Source organism: Xiphophorus maculatus, chromosome 7 (assembly GCF_002775205.1).
Source record: "Xiphophorus maculatus strain JP 163 A chromosome 7, X_maculatus-5.0-male, whole genome shotgun sequence".
NCBI lineage: Eukaryota > Metazoa > Chordata > Actinopteri > Cyprinodontiformes > Poeciliidae > Xiphophorus > Xiphophorus maculatus.
The window spans coordinates 17,339,022-17,354,894 of record NC_036449.1 but is presented as its reverse complement, the minus strand read 5'-3'; the positions used below and the strand labels follow the sequence as shown (position 1 = coordinate 17,354,894).

Sequence of the window (15,873 nt, the reverse complement as noted above, 5' to 3'; positions counted from 1 at the left end):
AAAATGCTGACCTCTCATGACTTGGGAACACATTATTATATTCCATATGAGCTCAGACAATTTGTACTTACTTCTTGTTTCCATGGCTTTGATGAATGATTTGTGATGCCCAGTTTGCAATATAAAAGAGTTGCAAAGAGAGGTAGGGCATCATGATGCTGCTTTGACTGGTGCTGGAAAGAAACCAGCTGCTCTAAGAAAGGAAACATGGATTTTATTCATACATCAGGTGTCCTAATAATACAGCATCTGCAGAACAACTACCGAGAATACAACAGCTTCCTCAGCTTCATGTCAATAGTGGGTGACCCTCGTAATATTTTCTATGTCTATTTCCCTCTCTGGTTTCATCTCAGCCATAATGTTGGCACCAAGATGATATGGGTGGCTGTTGTTGGAGACTGGTTCAATCTTATTTTCAAGTGGTAAGTCTTCCCAGATAATGGCATTTTATCTTTAAAGTGTGATCTTAGAAATTAAAATCAAACATCTTCTTACTCAGGATTCTGTATGGACAGAGACCTTATTGGTGGGTTCACGAAACCCACTTGTTCCAGAACAGCTCAAAGCCACATCTGGATCAGTTTCACATTACATGTGAAACAGGACCTGGTAAGTAGGTTTGTATTGAGTTTCAGAATGTTGTTCAAAAAACACTTTCAATGATTTATGTTTTTACAGGCAGTCCATCTGGTCACGCTATGGGCTCATCATGTGTGTGGTATGTGATGGTCACTTCTGCTCTAGCCTTCACCAGGTCCTCTTGCATCTCCTCTGTCTGGATCTTTCAAAGGTGGACATTTACGTGATGCTTTCACAAAGTCAGAAGCAGGTTTTATATCAGAATGTCTAACATTATTTTGTTTCTGCAGGTTTCATCTCTTGAAGTCCATTCTGTGGACAGCTTTCTGGGTCATTCAGATAAGTGTTTGCATTTCCAGAGTTTTCATTGCAACTCACTTCCCTCATCAAGTTGTTCTCGGTCTCGTCATTGGTACGTTCTGCTCAGTTGTCACATGTTAACAGTATCAGATGTGCTTTACATTTGAGATGACAATCTTTTTCTAATCTCTATAATGTTTAGGTATGCTTGTTGCTGAAGCCTTTGACTACATTACCTGGATCTATAATGCAAGCTTGAAACGGTACCTCCTGGTCAATATTTTTCTTCTCTCGTTTGCTATTTGTTTTTACTTGCTCCTAAAGCTTCTGGACTTTGATCCTTTATGGTCGGTCGCCAAAGCCAAAATGTGGTGTGCAAACCCAGACTGGATTCATCTGGACACCACACCCTTTGCCGGACTATGCAGGAACCTGGGAGCCTTGTTTGGTCTAGGACTTGCGGTGAACTCTGAGATGTTCATTCAGAGCTGTAAGGGAAAAAACAGCTGCAATGCTGCATTTAAACTCTTATGCATGACTGCAAATCTCACCATCCTGCAGCTGTATGACCTCTTCAAGATGCCAAATCACAGTGAGGCTCTGTTTTACTTACTGTCATTTTGCAAAAGTGCTTCAGTTCCATTTGGCGTTGTTGCTGTAATACCTTATTGTGTTTGTTTGTTAATCAGAGACGATGAGAGAAAACTCTGTTAGAAAATAAAAGGACTGTTTTCTTTTTGCAACATTTGTCCTCAGTGCATTTTGTTATAATTTGTAGAAAATGATGATTGATTGTTATTGCACACATAGAAGCACTGAAACTGCAATTTATGTGGAAAAAAAGTTATATTTTTTAGTTTAAATAATACATTTGTATCATTTGATCCCAGTCACAATGAGAAGATTTCTCAAGTTTATGTTATGTCTTTGTTCTTGGTATTATATCTACAGTATTTGGAAAGGAAGGCTAATCTAATTTACAATAATTAAAATGATGTATGTACAACCTTACAACATGATGACTTAAACACTTTTGAAGCAGAGAGTTTGTCAATTTATGAGTCTCTGTGTTTAGCTCGAAACATGAATCAAATAAATAATTGGTTAATTGTTGAAAAACAACTTTCTAACTATGAAAAGAAAAACCTTCTCTTCATTAATCAAAATTTCTTATGAACACTTCTTACATGAGATGCAGATTGGTGATAATTAGCATAATATTTTGTTCTGTGGGTTATAAAAATACAAATACAATTTTAAAAAGTGAATACACTATAAAGTTTTTCTTTTTAACATATTACCAAACATTTATGCTTCTTTAAGTCCTTGACTTTGTTAAATTTACAGAATCCCTCACATGATTCTCTCTGTTTGTGTTGTCAATGTGCACATCCTGCTCAGGGTGCATTACATAATCTCTTGTTTGTCTCTTAGCAGTTTCTCTGGGAAAATTCAGATATTAATGAATTTAAAAGTAATGATGCAGAACAGAGTCTCTGATGTAACCAGATTATATGGATTAATTAAACTCCTGAGTAGAGACCCATTTCATCTTTTCTCACAGTCTCTGGTTGCTTAGCATCGGATGCCCCTGAGGCCCACTGCTGAATGATGTAACTACTTTGAGAGAGAAGGCTCTTTGCCAAAGCTTAAACAAAACTTCAGCTTTCTGGATCCAGGATGTCACTGTAGTGTACATTGCTGCATTCATCTACCCTCTACCCTGACTAGTTTGCCAGTTTCTGCTGCAGCAAAACATTCCCCTAGCATGACGCTGTCACCACTATGCTTCACTGTATGTATGCTATTGGCCTGGTGAAAAGGTGAGCCTGACTTTCACACCAAAGTGTTAAACTTTTGGGTCATGAGACCAGAGAATTTTGTTTCTCATTGTCTGAGAGTTCTTCACGTTCTTTTTTGGCAAACTCCAGACAAGATGCCATGAAGCTCTTATTAAGGAATGACTTTGCTAACACTGCTTCATTGCTATGAAGCTCAAGGTTGAGCTTCATAGCAATGATTTTATGTGATTTGTAACTCTGTGCTAATTAAAGTTGTCTCAGGGTATCCAGGCTAGCAGGGGGCCCAAAACAGTCACAAAGATGAGGTCAGCTGTGGTCACAGCTTAACTACAATGAAAGTTAAAATAGTATTGATGAAAATGAAGTAAACATTGATGTATAGGCATTACAACCAAAAGATGATTTGGTCAAAAGGTAATGAAAGGTATGTAGGAATTAAATTAAAGAAAAAGAAAAGAGAAGGAATAAAAAACATTTTTAAAAAGGCACATCTTCCAAGTTTGGATTATTATGTGGTTTGCAGATTTTCAAAGTTCAAAATTAAATGTGTTATTTTCTTTAGTTTAGATTTTACTATATAAAGACTATTTTAAAACCTCAACTACAGCTAAACAAGACACACATAGCGAGATGTAGTTTTTTAATCCCTCAATGTATATATAGTATAACAATAAACATATAAATATTGTATGCAATAGAGTCTTAATCTCAAAAAGCTAAAATGATCAATATAATTATTAACTTTGTTTTAACAGAAACTGCAACTAGCTTTTCGCTCTAGGAGACAAATAACACCATATCTGAAATTGGAGCAGGGAGCACATCGGAAGCATTTGTTGCAAGTATGTTTAGACCTGCTAAACATCGTCCTGCATTGCTGTTATTTTGTATCTTTCAATGATATGAAAGTGTATAAAAATTAATTTTTTAGACACATTTTTTAGACACACAGAAAAACTCAATTTCAAATTATTACCTTCTGATTTTAAATATGCACTCACCACAGCATCATTGAATTCATAGTGATGTACTGATTTATTTTATCAAAGATTCTTAATACTGTTTGTTGCTCCAAGTGATTAGCTGATCGGAGCTCCTGTTGTGACCAGTTTGTAATATGCTCCCTTCTTAGCCATGAGTTTACCATGTGTGCCTTGTTCGATGACTACTCCTTGGGACATTACTGCTATAATGTCTGCATTCTGGATGGTGGAGAGCCGGTGAGCAATGACAATGCAGGTCCGTCCTTTTCTTGCTTCATCCAGTGCAGACTGAACAGTCTGCAGATAAACAAAGCTCTATCAAGACAAAACACTGTTGGGGTTTCATGCAAAGGTATTTTTAATGCACGTAAGAAAATGTACTTTGTTCAGTTGAATCTCTTTTGTTAATGTAGTTATGTCTGTTTTGTTTATTATTATTATTTATTTCACCTGTTCACTCTCTGTGTCCAGAGCAGAAGTCGCCTCATCTAGCAGCAGGATCTTGGGGTTTCGGACAATGGCTCTAGCGATAGCAATGCGTTGCTTCTGTCCCCTTGACAGCTGTGAGCCCTGGGCACCAACCTGAGTCTCATATTTCTACCAGTGTGTTCAAGTGGTAAAGAGAATGAAACATGAACATGATTATCGTTTGTTCTCCATAATGCATCATTAGGTACAAATACCCTTTCAACTCTCTTACATTTTGTGACATTTTAGCTCCAGGCAAAATAGTATAAAGTTAAGCTAAAAGGAATGTTGTATCACAATAAAGATGATAAAGCCACCTAAGAAAACATTATGCATGATATAATCAAATTTATAGGCAACTCGCTTTTTTAAGAAAGGATTATTTGTTTTCATATAACCAAAAGCATTGTGTAGGTCTAAATCAAATAAAAAGTTTATTAGAATATTATGGGATGAATTTATGCAGAATGTTTCTAATCATACTGCTTGGTACTAGACACCCAATCACCAAGTTTCACTAATGAAGATGCACACATGCATGCCCTCATAAACAGATTGATGGGCAAGTTGGGGTTAAATGTTTAGCCTAGGATCACATCAACATGTGGAAGGGCAAAAAGCTGGAGTCAACAAACCCTTAACTTTCCACCTGACAGATGACTACTCTTTCCAGTTGCTGACTGACTTAAAAAGACAAAAAAAACAAAAAACATTTTAACCTTCAAATTAAGATTTACCATTACAGTCTTCATCATACCAAACTAACCAGGACATGACTAAAGTTTTTTGTTCAGTTTATTCACTAAATGAACATAATAATATGATAACTACAGTAGTTATTTTAAAATGTCATTATTAAAATGAGGCACTTCCACTCACATTTGGTAGACCCATCACAAAGTCATGAAGATGGGCCTTCTTGGCAGCTTCCACAACCTCCTCCATGGCAACAGTTCGAGTGTTATCTCCGTATTGTATGTTCTCTGCTATGCTGCAGTCAAATAAAACTGGTTCCTGTGACACTATGCCAATCTGAGACCTCAGGAAGGGAACATTGACGGTATGGCATGGGTGACCATCAATTAACTGTAAGTAATAATAGCACAGTTTAACCAAACAGAAGATTTTTTTTAAGTACTTTGTGCTGTTTACATGTGAATTGACCAACACGCACCACTTGTCCCTCATCTGGGTCATAAAACCGTTCCAGTAACTGGACGCTGGTGCTTTTCCCACAGCCACTGCTCCCAACAAAAGCCAAAGTCTGCCCAGGCTTCACCGAAACAACCAGGCCACTCAGCACTTGAATGTCTGGTCTTGTCGGATATGTAAACTTGCAATTAAGAAACTCAATTTCTCCTTTGAATATCTCCTATAAATGGGTAAGATTCTTCTTAAAATACACACTCACAAAATGCAAAAATTGTATTTACAAATTTGAAACCCACTGACCCATTTCTGTCCATCTGTGTGGTTGATGCTGATTTTAGGAACCCTGTCCAACAGTTGAAAGAATTGAGCAGCAGCAATTTTGGCTTTGGCGTAATCTGGAGTGAAGGAGGACGCTCTGCCCAGTGCCATTCCACTGATCACAATGGCTGAAATCACTCTAGGGACACATTGCAAGAGTGCAGAATCAACATAAGGATGATATTAAAATATATATTTTTTAATTACCGTGGGTCTAACCAACCTAAACACCAGCATGTAGGGTAATCCTTCAACTCTGACCAGGTAACCTCCATATCTAAAAGAAGCAGCATATGCCATAAAGATGACACACTGTGCAAAACCGAAACATAGGCCATAGATGTTGGCTCTCTTCTTGGCAGATTTAAAAGGCAGCTCCAGTTTTTGCTCATACGATTCCACAAATGAGCGCTCTTTGGCTAAACCTGCAATAGTTCTGATGTTGCCAAGAGCCTCACTGGATACCTGTAGGACAGACACTATTTGTAGCTCTCAATCTCACAGCAAAATATCAGCTCAGTAATGAATGATCTGGTTTGGTACTGGGAAGGAACAGCAGCTTACCTGACCTGCTGCTTCCATAGATTTTTTATCTTCGTTTGCAAATCCTGTCAGCATTTTGGCTTGGAACACACCAGACAGTCCAATAAGAGGCAGGAAGCACATGATAACTAATGTTAACTTCCAACTGAAGTAGAAGGCAATGATGAAAGAGGCTCCAATGTTGGTCAGTGAGTTCACGATCATGCCAATCTGGGAACCTGTTGCCTGCAGAAATAATTTTAGTAATGACTATAATCACCATCCCAAAAGAACACACCAATAAGTAAGATAAATACAACCCTGAAAATAAAAACTTACTCCTTGCACCATGGATGCATCTGTGGCCAGTCTGGTAGTCAAAGCCCCAGGACTGTTCCTGGGATCATCAAACCAGCCAATTTCCTGTCTCAGCATGGCCTGGAAGCCCACTTTTCTCAGGCGGCGGGTCAGCAGCTCTCCAGATTTAGCAAAAGCATAACCCTAAATAAACAAATGTGAGCCAGTGTTTGAAAGCTGATGTTTTTTGTATCTACTCTGTTTCAATGCAGACTTTAAGGAATTGTTTCAAGAATGTCTTTATCTTGTGATATATGTAGATTGTTTAATGGCTGGATGGATGGATGGATGGATGGATGGATGGATGGATGGATGGATGGATGGATGGATCGATGGATCGATGGATCGATGGATGGATTGCTTTGAGGACAGTTTCTCTCAAAAGGGAACATGTATCTATTAAAAGGCCAATTTTATGCAATTAGATGAGCCTTAAATATTAAAATGAATAATTTTATTTCTTCTCACATTTTTACTTTCAAATTTTCCAACCTAAACATTATTGGCAATATTTGTTGTACAATGAGCATACATGTGCTCTTTCATTATGTTTTTTGGGTTTGTATTTAAATTTATAGAGTTTGCAACTCTATAAATTTAAATTTATTAAATCCACAAAATTTTAATTTTCTAACAACTAGCATCAGCTCAGAGTCTATATGTGTGCACATTTTTCTAAACACATTATGACAATTTGCATAATTTTTAAGAAAAAGAGAAATAACCTGGAGAAATTGTGAAAAGAAACTGATCACAGCCACAATGCAAAACAGAATGCAGATCCCGTTGATCTCTTCCCGTTGCTGATTTAAATCCTGAACGGCAAAAGTCTGAAAAACAACCACAGAATTAGAAAATCTATAAAACAACTGCTTTACTAAACAATCTGTTTACAATAACCAATCCAAACAGCTCAACTTGTAACAAAGACCATGATTGTACAGTCATCACGGAAGGAGTTCTTACCCCGAGAATCTGGCTGAACAGGACTGCATAGATGGGGTTGACAGAGCCATTGACTGCAGCTCCCAGTGATCCCAACAGCATGTACGGCCACTCTGGTCGGTTGTACTTCAGGATGCGTGCAACTGGAGCTGGCTCTTCATGCTCTTCAGGGCCTTCCTCAGTCACCTGTTGACAGATCTGTATGAAACCGAGTCTAGCTATAGATTTAGCAAGTTCTTAATCACAAATGGATGGGTTACATTTTTAGGTGTTATCTGGAGATCTGAAGGGATCATGAAGCTTCCGGACAATGCATCTGGGACAAAGTCATTTGACAGTTGGCTTTGAGATCGCAGACGTACAGAGCTCCTGCTGCTTGAGATTGAGAAGATCAATTATTTGTTGATAATCTAGTGCTAATCTCAAGTGTACAATCTGTTTTACCTTTTGGTAGATCTACAACTTCCATGTCTAAAACTCTCCACTTTTAGATCAAATTCATCCTCATTTGGCTCAGTGATGACTTCTGCAGCAAATAATCAAAGAAGTTTTGTAACAACTATGAAAGTTTCCAGCCACCTAAACCAAAAACAAGAATGGCATGTGTACTTAATGGAAGATTTTTGCCTGTTACCCCTAATCTTGTGTTGAAAAAATGATGGAGCACAGTGATAACGTTTGTGGAAGCTAACTATCCTGAGTTGCTGTTCAAAATATCTAGTCTCCCAGAGTATCGGATTACCTCTTTTTCATAGCTACCGATGACATGATTTGTAACTTCCTGCTATACATGTTCACAAAGCAAACAAAGAAAATGATCTTAAAACAAAAGTAATGTAACAACTCCCATTAGTCAACACAGTCTGTCGTGCCAGCTGAGTTTTTCCATTGTGGTTTGTTTACTCTTTATGAAGAGCGCATCTAGTTCTGTGAGATTCTTTGGCTCTCACATGTGTACCTACGTCTGGGTCCATCCACAGTTCTCTGAAGGTTTTAGGTTGGGAAAGTTAAGACAGAAAAACCAACAGCCTGCTCAGCATAAGGTAGGGCTCTGGGGTGTGTTTCGGCTTCTTTGTCTGCTATAAGAGCTGCTTGTTTTATCATGAGTGTGTGTAATGCTGTGTTTGCATTTTACAATTCCATTTACAGTGGACACAATGCAATAAAGAAAATTTTTGAGTAATGTTTTCACCATTGTCTATGCAAAAATGCATATTTTACATCCCGCTTTAAAACTGGATCAGTGGTTATTTATGGGCTCATCAAAAGAAAAGGAAGACAACATGTATGATGAAGGTGATAAGACAAGTCCTGCTGCTCAGTCATTATGCAGTCTGCTGATTCACAATGGCAATCTTTGTCTGTTTTGTTTCAGCTTTGATTGTTTTGTTTTGCTGGTTTCACTTCTTGCCTACACTGAAAGGATTTATCATCATTACACTGCCCTGTACCTGCTGCCATTTACTCCCAATGTGTATGCATAGTACCATTTATTCAACTGAAATAAATTCAGTTCAGTTCAGTTCAAATTTCCTAGTGTAGCTCTAATTACATACATTTACTGTCATCTCAAGGCACTGAACAGACAATGAGGTTGAATTCATGTTCAATTCTTTGGTCTCAAATCAGTTCACATCAGTCAAATGTATTTCAATACAATCCAAATCATGCAGACAGATCCAATTACATACAGTCCAGTGTACTAATTATAGTGCTAATTAAAGGTAAAACTGCTTTGACCCACAGACTTTGTAGCAATCCTTCTTTTTTAATCATATTTGTATGTCCTGACCTCCAAAGAGTTGCTTTTCTGCGTTTGGTTTTCGCAACCTGCCCACTCCCTGTTTTCATAATGAATTATCCAGTTGTTCATTGTGGTTCACAACATTGGTGTCCAACAGTCCATCAGTCCATCCATCCTGGAGCTTCACTGGACCTTTTTCTCACAGACATTAGACAATATTTTTCTCATATTTTCTCGTTATCTGCAGTTTTGCTAACACTAGACATAAAGGCAACCTAGATTAGGGTTGGCATAAAAAAATTACTTAATAATTGTGTTCTTGAATAGATTCTATCATGACATTATTTAACTGTACATTAATTAATGTACAGTTTTCAAATGCAGTATCCTTCAGCTACTGCATTTGAAAACAAAACAAAACACAACAAAATATGACACAAATACAAAACACGCATCCATCTGTGTCAACTCTCAAATGGTTTGTTATTATATTATTCCAGTCTTTTTTAAGTAATAGTTGAAAGACTCAACAGCTTTTCCCAACACACAGCAAGTCAGTAATTATTGTCTTAGACCTCTGCCAAAGTGAAACATCATATTTTATTACATATATTTTATTATATATTTATTTATTTATTGGATTATTAAATAGTAACAAAATCATTTAAATGAACCAAAGTATGCTAATCCTTAATTTAACAAATCTTTAAACCTGCACTTTTTATATAAAACTTTTAATCTGTTCTAGACTTTAATACTAATTTGGGGCTTTTTAATGATCAACAACCTCACAAACTTTTACAAATAGATACTTTCTAATCTTATTTGCAGTCATATCCCTCAAATGTCTTACCATTTGGTGTGTTGGATGAACCTTGGTTCTGCAGGGTCACAAGAGTGAAGTAGACACCTTGCTTTTCTAGTAACTCGCTGTGCGTTCCTCTCTCCACAGCACGTCCATGTTCAAATCCGACAATCACATCTGCATTTCTGATTGTGGAGAGACGGTGGGCTATGGAGATGGTTGTCCTTCCTGCACGTACCTGCAGGAAAATGTGTTTGTAATACCCCAGAGCTAGTTGAAATGTTGGAATTTTGTGTGTACTTGTGAGCGAACTAACATTATCCAGAGCTTCTTGGACTACAGCTTCACTCTCATTATCTAGGGCTGATGTGGCCATGTCCAGCAGCAGGATCTTAGGGTTTCTGATGAGAGCTCGAGCTATTGCAATCCTCTGCTTCTGTCCTCCACTCATCTGGCCTCCACCTTCACCCACTAGTGTGTCAAACTCCTGTGTAATCAATCCAAAATTGCATTTTAGTTGTTTTGTTTTTTTTAATTATGCAAAATCCAGAACCAGCACGTACACTCCATTGTTACCCAGAGCTGTACCTGTGGGAGAGTCATAACAAAGTTATAAGCATTGGCCTCTTTTGCTGCTTGGATGATTTCTTCCGTGGTTACTCCAGGCCGGCCATATCGTATATTTTCAGCAATAGTTGTGGCAAACAGCACTGGCTCCTGCTCCACAATACCAATGAGAGAACGAAGCCACTGGATGTTTAATGTGCGAATATCATGGCCATCCAAATACACCTGGAAATGGGAGTTACAGTAAAAGATCATTATGAAGCCTTTAGTTTTATATGTGTTTTAGCTATGCAGGTAGATTGTTACCGTTCCTTCCTCTGCATCATAAAATCTTTGAATGAGTTGAATTGTGGTGCTTTTTCCAGATCCACTCGGACCAACAAAAGCAGTCGTTTCTCCCGCCTTGATCTGCATATTCAGGTTGTCTAAAATCTGAGTAAGCAGTTGGAATTTCACAAGTTTTGCTAAGACCAAAGCGAGAGCAAGATAGATATCGGGTGAGTTGAGTTACCTTAACGTCAGGTCGAGATGGATAAAAGAAGGTGATGTTGTGGAACTCCAAGTCTCCCTTGACTTTATCTAATTTATGTCCATCATCTGAGAAACAATTAATTTCTGGTTCCTGTGAAAGTGGAAACATATTCTTTTATGCCATTGTGTTTCAGCTCTGCCCAAACTTTATTTCCTCTGAGAACATGTTACATTACCCGATCAATTGTTTCAAAAATAGTTTTTGCTGCTGCCCGACCAGAAGCAAAGGCCTCCAGACATGGTGAGGCCTGGCCAAGGTTCATAGCTGCCATCAGCACTCCAAAGAAAACCTGACGTTTAACAGGGCAACCAAACATTGAAGCAGAAGTACAGTGGTAAACAAGAAGCTGAAATATGTGTTCTTGTCAGACACATTCATGTTTTAGTGTAGCTCATATTTCACTCTGATATTTGTGAAAGATCAATCAATTATTTTTTAAAGAATATGCTAATTCTATCTCTCAAGAATACTTCATATTGTTCCAGGTGTTTCATTAGAAAATGTAAAAATATGTTTTATTAAATTTATGCATAGACATGTGTAATAAATTAATTATTTGAAAACCAATCTGTGTGAATTACTTTTTTAAATTATATATATTCAGTCTTTATGTTTCTAATTTCATAATAAAAAGGAAATAAACAGGAGAACCAAAAGCAATGTGGCTATAGTAATTTTTATTAAGAGTTCAATTTAACTTGCTGTTTCATGTGAAATAAGAAAATAAACACATTAATAATCAATTAAAAAACAATGAGTGAATTAATTAGTGACTTTACCAGAAATTGTACTGTTTTTTCAAAAACACCTATTATTCATTGTAGTTGTACATTCTATTTATAGATTAAATATTATGTGAACATCAGCATCCTAAATGCTTTTAAAGATGCACAGTGTCTCATTTATGACAAAACCTTAATATTAGATTTTAAATGTAATATTTTTGTACATAAAAAAACTACTCAACATAAAATATATGTCGTGCTTAGCTTCGTTTACCTGAATTAGGCTCCCTGGAGTCAGTTCCTTGGTGTCAATGACTAGTTTAGACCCGTACCAAAAGGCCAAGGCATAACACAGAAAGATGATGCACCACAGGTATCCTTGAAACACTCCTATAATTGAGCCTTTTTTTACACCCCAGTTCTGAGCTTCAATTAGGTTTCTGTCATACCTGTCACACATCAATTAATCAATCAAACTGCATTTATGTTGCACTAACATCAACAAAAAAGTGCTTCACAGATTAAAATCAACCGTTTACCCAATGACACCTACAAAAAAGGATAAATGTATTATTTTTGTTAAATACAACAAATCATTAAAGTACAAGTATAGATGAACAAAATACGTATCTAAATGCAGTAGGAAAAAATATGTTTTATCATTCATACAGTTTAACAAAATTACCTTTCAGCTTCCCTTTCCTCCCCTCCAAAAGCTGCAACTGTCCTGATGGATGACAGGACCTCGTCTGCCACTGCTCCTGCCTTTGCGTAGGCTGTCAGCTCTCTTCCGGTTAGTCTGGCCACAGCCTTAAGTTGTAGAGGACACAAACTCTCAGAAAAATTAAAAACTGTCATCTACTTCCTGGTTGTAAAGCATAGTCATTTTACTACCATGGCCATGAGTCCAGCAGCTATGCCAATCAGAGGGCTGACTGCTATGACAACCAAAGTCAGCTTCCACCCGCCAATGAATCCAACCATGAAGCCAAACACAAACGTTGAGATCCTTTCGATGAAAATGGACACCTGATCGGCAATAGCATTGTTGATCTTGTTGATATCACTATGAGGGGGAGAGAGGATAGAAGAAAAAGCAATGTATCAGATGTAATTCTTTTTGCAACAGTGACAGTTTTTTTTACCTGAAGACTTACTCAGAAATCCTTGTGTTCAGTTCCCCAACAGAGTTGCAGTCAAACCATCCAATTTCCATTTGCATAACTTTCCTGAAATAAGTTTTTCTGATTTTCTGAGTTTGTCTTGCAGCTGCTGACACCCAGAAGACAATCTAAAGCACAAAGACAAAGTTGTTTATTTATTTTTATTTTTTCATCTATAATGCATTTCTGCTCAGAAGAATTTCAAATTAAAGGCAAATGTTTAAACAAACCTGAAAATAGCTAACAATCAGAACACCTAACCCGATGCCAATGTAATAATATGCAAACATGGTCATCTGTGCTTCAATATCCACCCTGTGAAGACAAAGAAGTGAAAGCAACAATCAACAATTAATCACCTCAGCAGTACACTCCTGACTTACCCACAAGAAACCGTGGTATTATCAGTTGTTTCATAAATGGAGCCATTGGTCCAATGAATGGTGTTGTTTATGCACTCCTTGTTTGGATCTTTGAGCTCTTGGACCTCCAGCTCATAAGTCACAAAAGTGTTGGTCATCATGCTGTACACCAGGAGCATGAGAGGCGAAGCTGACCCATGGATCAAGGCACACAGGCTGCCCACCACCATCATCAGCGTGTCTCTCCAGGTGGCAAATCGGAACTTTAAGTAGAGAAAATGCTGAGTTTCTGTCATAAATGGTTGTCTTTAAGAAATATATATACAAGTGCCTTTCTTTATACAATAATGGGAATAAAACATATATTTAATGGACATGCTAATATTACTTTCCAGTATAACTTGGCACCTTCCCATGGCAAAAACTACCAATATCAGGTTAAATGACCATTGTGCTTGACTGGCCAGAAAACTGACCTGAACCTCAAATATAGTCAATTAAAATTTTAAAGCAAAGATGAAGGACATCAGAGCCAACAATGTAGATGAGCTGAAAGCAACCTGGGTTCTTTCAGGACCTGAAAACTTAAACAGACCCCAGACTAGTACTGAGTGCACATTCTGTACCATACACTGATATATGTTTAAGCAGACATTTCACAGTGTCATCATATTGATGTTATGTTTCAAAATAAAAGCAGCATCCATTAAATGCTTTGTCATCCTGAGTTAGGAGAGTTTTTGTAGTGTGTTAAGCAAGACAAAGAGATTTGGGGTCAAGTCATTCCATACACTCATTATGCAAATATATGTATCAATCTGGCATTTTAATTATGCCATTAAACAACCCTTTTGTTGAAATAATTCTATAAAAAATATTTCAATCATTTTACAAACAAGTATTGGGTGCACAAGCTTTTATGTGTTAAGGAGCATTGTCCTGCTGGAACCCCCAGCTGTAAAAACCTCAACCATCTGACCCACACTGTTCCCCTCAGATGAAACAAATGTGATTACAGAGTTCAGGAACAATCCAGAATCCACCAAAGCTCATGAAGCTTTGCTAGGACAAACTGGGGCATGATGGGACTGGTGCACTGTTACTAATCAATTTGATCAAAGCGCTGAACCATAATCCAACCTAGCTCAGGATGACAAAGCATTTAACAGACTATACACTAATACCAGGTTTAGGGATAAAGACATTCCCTGTCCATTATCTATGCCTGACAGTCCTTGCAGAAGTGTAGGAGGCGGGTACCTATCTTAAGCAATGATTAGGTTCAGGGCAGGGTACACCCTGGACAGGTCACCAGTTCATCGCAAGGTAAGACAGAAACACACAGGGTAAACAACCATGCATGCACACACTCACACACAATGGCAATTTAGAGTAATCAATTAACCTAAAAGTCACATTTTTGGACTGTAAGTGGAAGCCGGAGTATCCAGAGGGATCCAATGACCGCAAGACACAAAAGAAAAAAAACAGTTACAGTGTCTTAAAACACTTAATTATTTAATTTTATGACAAAGAAACTGATATCAAAAGCCAGGAGATATAGGAAATTATTTAACAAAAGCAAATAACTACCAGCTGAAAGTATCCAATGCTTGGTGTTTTTTCCTTTTCCTTGTCATCTCTGAAAAATAAAACACAAATGTCTTTCTCAATCTACTTAAATCTTGAAATAATATAAGTATTTACTTTAAACTTGTTATCTTAAAGATGACAAAAGTGTCTTATCGTAAACTTACCTGATCTGAGTACCTGCTGAAAAGGAGACAGTGTTAAGTTAAAAAAAAGTTATCAGATTTAAAAGAAAGGTAAAATTAGGAAATTAAAATCTAGTTTGAAGTTACCATCTTTGTCCCATGTAGCACTCTTGCCTGTGTTATCAGCATCAAATAATTCATGTTGCTTAGATTTCTTCATTTTAGCCAACACAGTCTTATTCAGGACAGTATTAACCTGAAATAGTAATAAAAACATAAAAAATCAACGGAGAAACATGATTTATTCATTTAAAAAGGAATGTAGAGATAAAACTCAGATTGTTAATGTTTTTACTGGAAAAATAGTGTTTCACTTATTTCAGTTGGATGGATGAAACATTGTACAGATTTTGTACTTTAGTAAGTCACTATTCTATGTGGTTTAACAGCACTATTATTTGTTATCTCTATTAAAAGAAAACCAATTTAATATTTTTTTCCTTAATAAGCAAAGCAAATGAGATGATTATGCAGTTGAAAAGTAAAAATGTACCTTACCTGGACGTCTTCCTCAATCCACCAGCAACAATGAGGCTCTTGCAAAGAATTTGTATCGTATTGCCAGGTTGACCTATGCCTCCATTTTCCCATTATCTTCACTTCAATTAGACTGATAAAGGTCATGTTAACAATTATATCAACCAGGCTGAAATGTAAAGCAAAAATTGGTCAAAAACACAAGGTTTAGTCTAATACATTTGCAATTTATTTGACTAAAGTTTGATCAAAGCATACATTTTTGCTAACCTGTTTTGATAACAAAAAATATCT

The 15,873-nt window shown here is 37.0% G+C and overlaps 2 protein-coding genes across 2 annotated transcripts; one reads left to right on the top strand and one right to left on the bottom strand.

Moving 5' to 3' along the window:
• The first annotated feature begins 179 nt into the window (after positions 1 to 179).
• On the top strand, positions 180 to 2,460 carry g6pc2 (glucose-6-phosphatase catalytic subunit 2). Its single transcript, XM_023337188.1, has 5 exons — positions 180 to 425; positions 503 to 612; positions 682 to 793; positions 873 to 994; positions 1,085 to 2,460. Exons 1-5 carry the CDS (start codon positions 208 to 210, stop codon positions 1,594 to 1,596), a joined length of 1,074 nt encoding a protein of 357 aa, XP_023192956.1. The 5' UTR covers positions 180 to 207; the 3' UTR covers positions 1,597 to 2,460.
• A 1,047-nt stretch (positions 2,461 to 3,507) lies between these two features.
• abcb11 (ATP binding cassette subfamily B member 11) lies at positions 3,508 to 15,667 on the bottom strand. Its single transcript, XM_023337185.1, has 28 exons — positions 15,601 to 15,667; positions 15,190 to 15,298; positions 15,085 to 15,100; positions 14,921 to 14,969; positions 13,349 to 13,590; positions 13,196 to 13,280; positions 12,960 to 13,093; positions 12,697 to 12,868; positions 12,488 to 12,612; positions 12,077 to 12,251; positions 11,253 to 11,366; positions 11,057 to 11,167; positions 10,852 to 10,977; positions 10,567 to 10,770; positions 10,295 to 10,465; positions 10,027 to 10,216; positions 7,874 to 7,955; positions 7,690 to 7,804; positions 7,451 to 7,615; positions 7,210 to 7,314; positions 6,467 to 6,628; positions 6,170 to 6,373; positions 5,829 to 6,070; positions 5,588 to 5,744; positions 5,310 to 5,507; positions 5,015 to 5,221; positions 4,118 to 4,264; positions 3,508 to 3,964 (listed from the first exon to the last, which is right to left on the bottom strand). Exons 2-28 carry the CDS (start codon positions 15,260 to 15,262, stop codon positions 3,764 to 3,766), a joined length of 3,972 nt encoding a protein of 1,323 aa, XP_023192953.1. The 5' UTR covers positions 15,263 to 15,298; positions 15,601 to 15,667; the 3' UTR covers positions 3,508 to 3,763.
• Positions 15,668 to 15,873: the final 206 nt, after the last annotated feature.

Excerpts from the sequence above, each read along its gene's own strand:
- abcb11 (XM_023337185.1), bottom strand. The coding sequence starts at position 15,262 with ATGAAGAAATCTAAGCAACATGAATTATTTGATGCTGATAACACAGGC. Across the intron at positions 6,629-7,209 it reads TCTTTTCACAATTTCTCCAG|GGTTATGCTTTTGCTAAATC; the intron begins GTTATTTCTCTT and ends TTGTTTATTTAG. Across the intron at positions 5,745-5,828 it reads CCCTACATGCTGGTGTTTAG|AGTGATTTCAGCCATTGTGA; the intron begins GTTGGTTAGACC and ends ATGTGTCCCTAG.
- g6pc2 (XM_023337188.1), top strand. The coding sequence starts at position 208 with ATGGATTTTATTCATACATCAGGTGTCCTAATAATACAGCATCTGCAG. Across the intron at positions 426-502 it reads TTCAATCTTATTTTCAAGTG|GATTCTGTATGGACAGAGAC; the intron begins GTAAGTCTTCCC and ends CTTCTTACTCAG. Across the intron at positions 995-1,084 it reads TGTTCTCGGTCTCGTCATTG|GTATGCTTGTTGCTGAAGCC; the intron begins GTACGTTCTGCT and ends TATAATGTTTAG.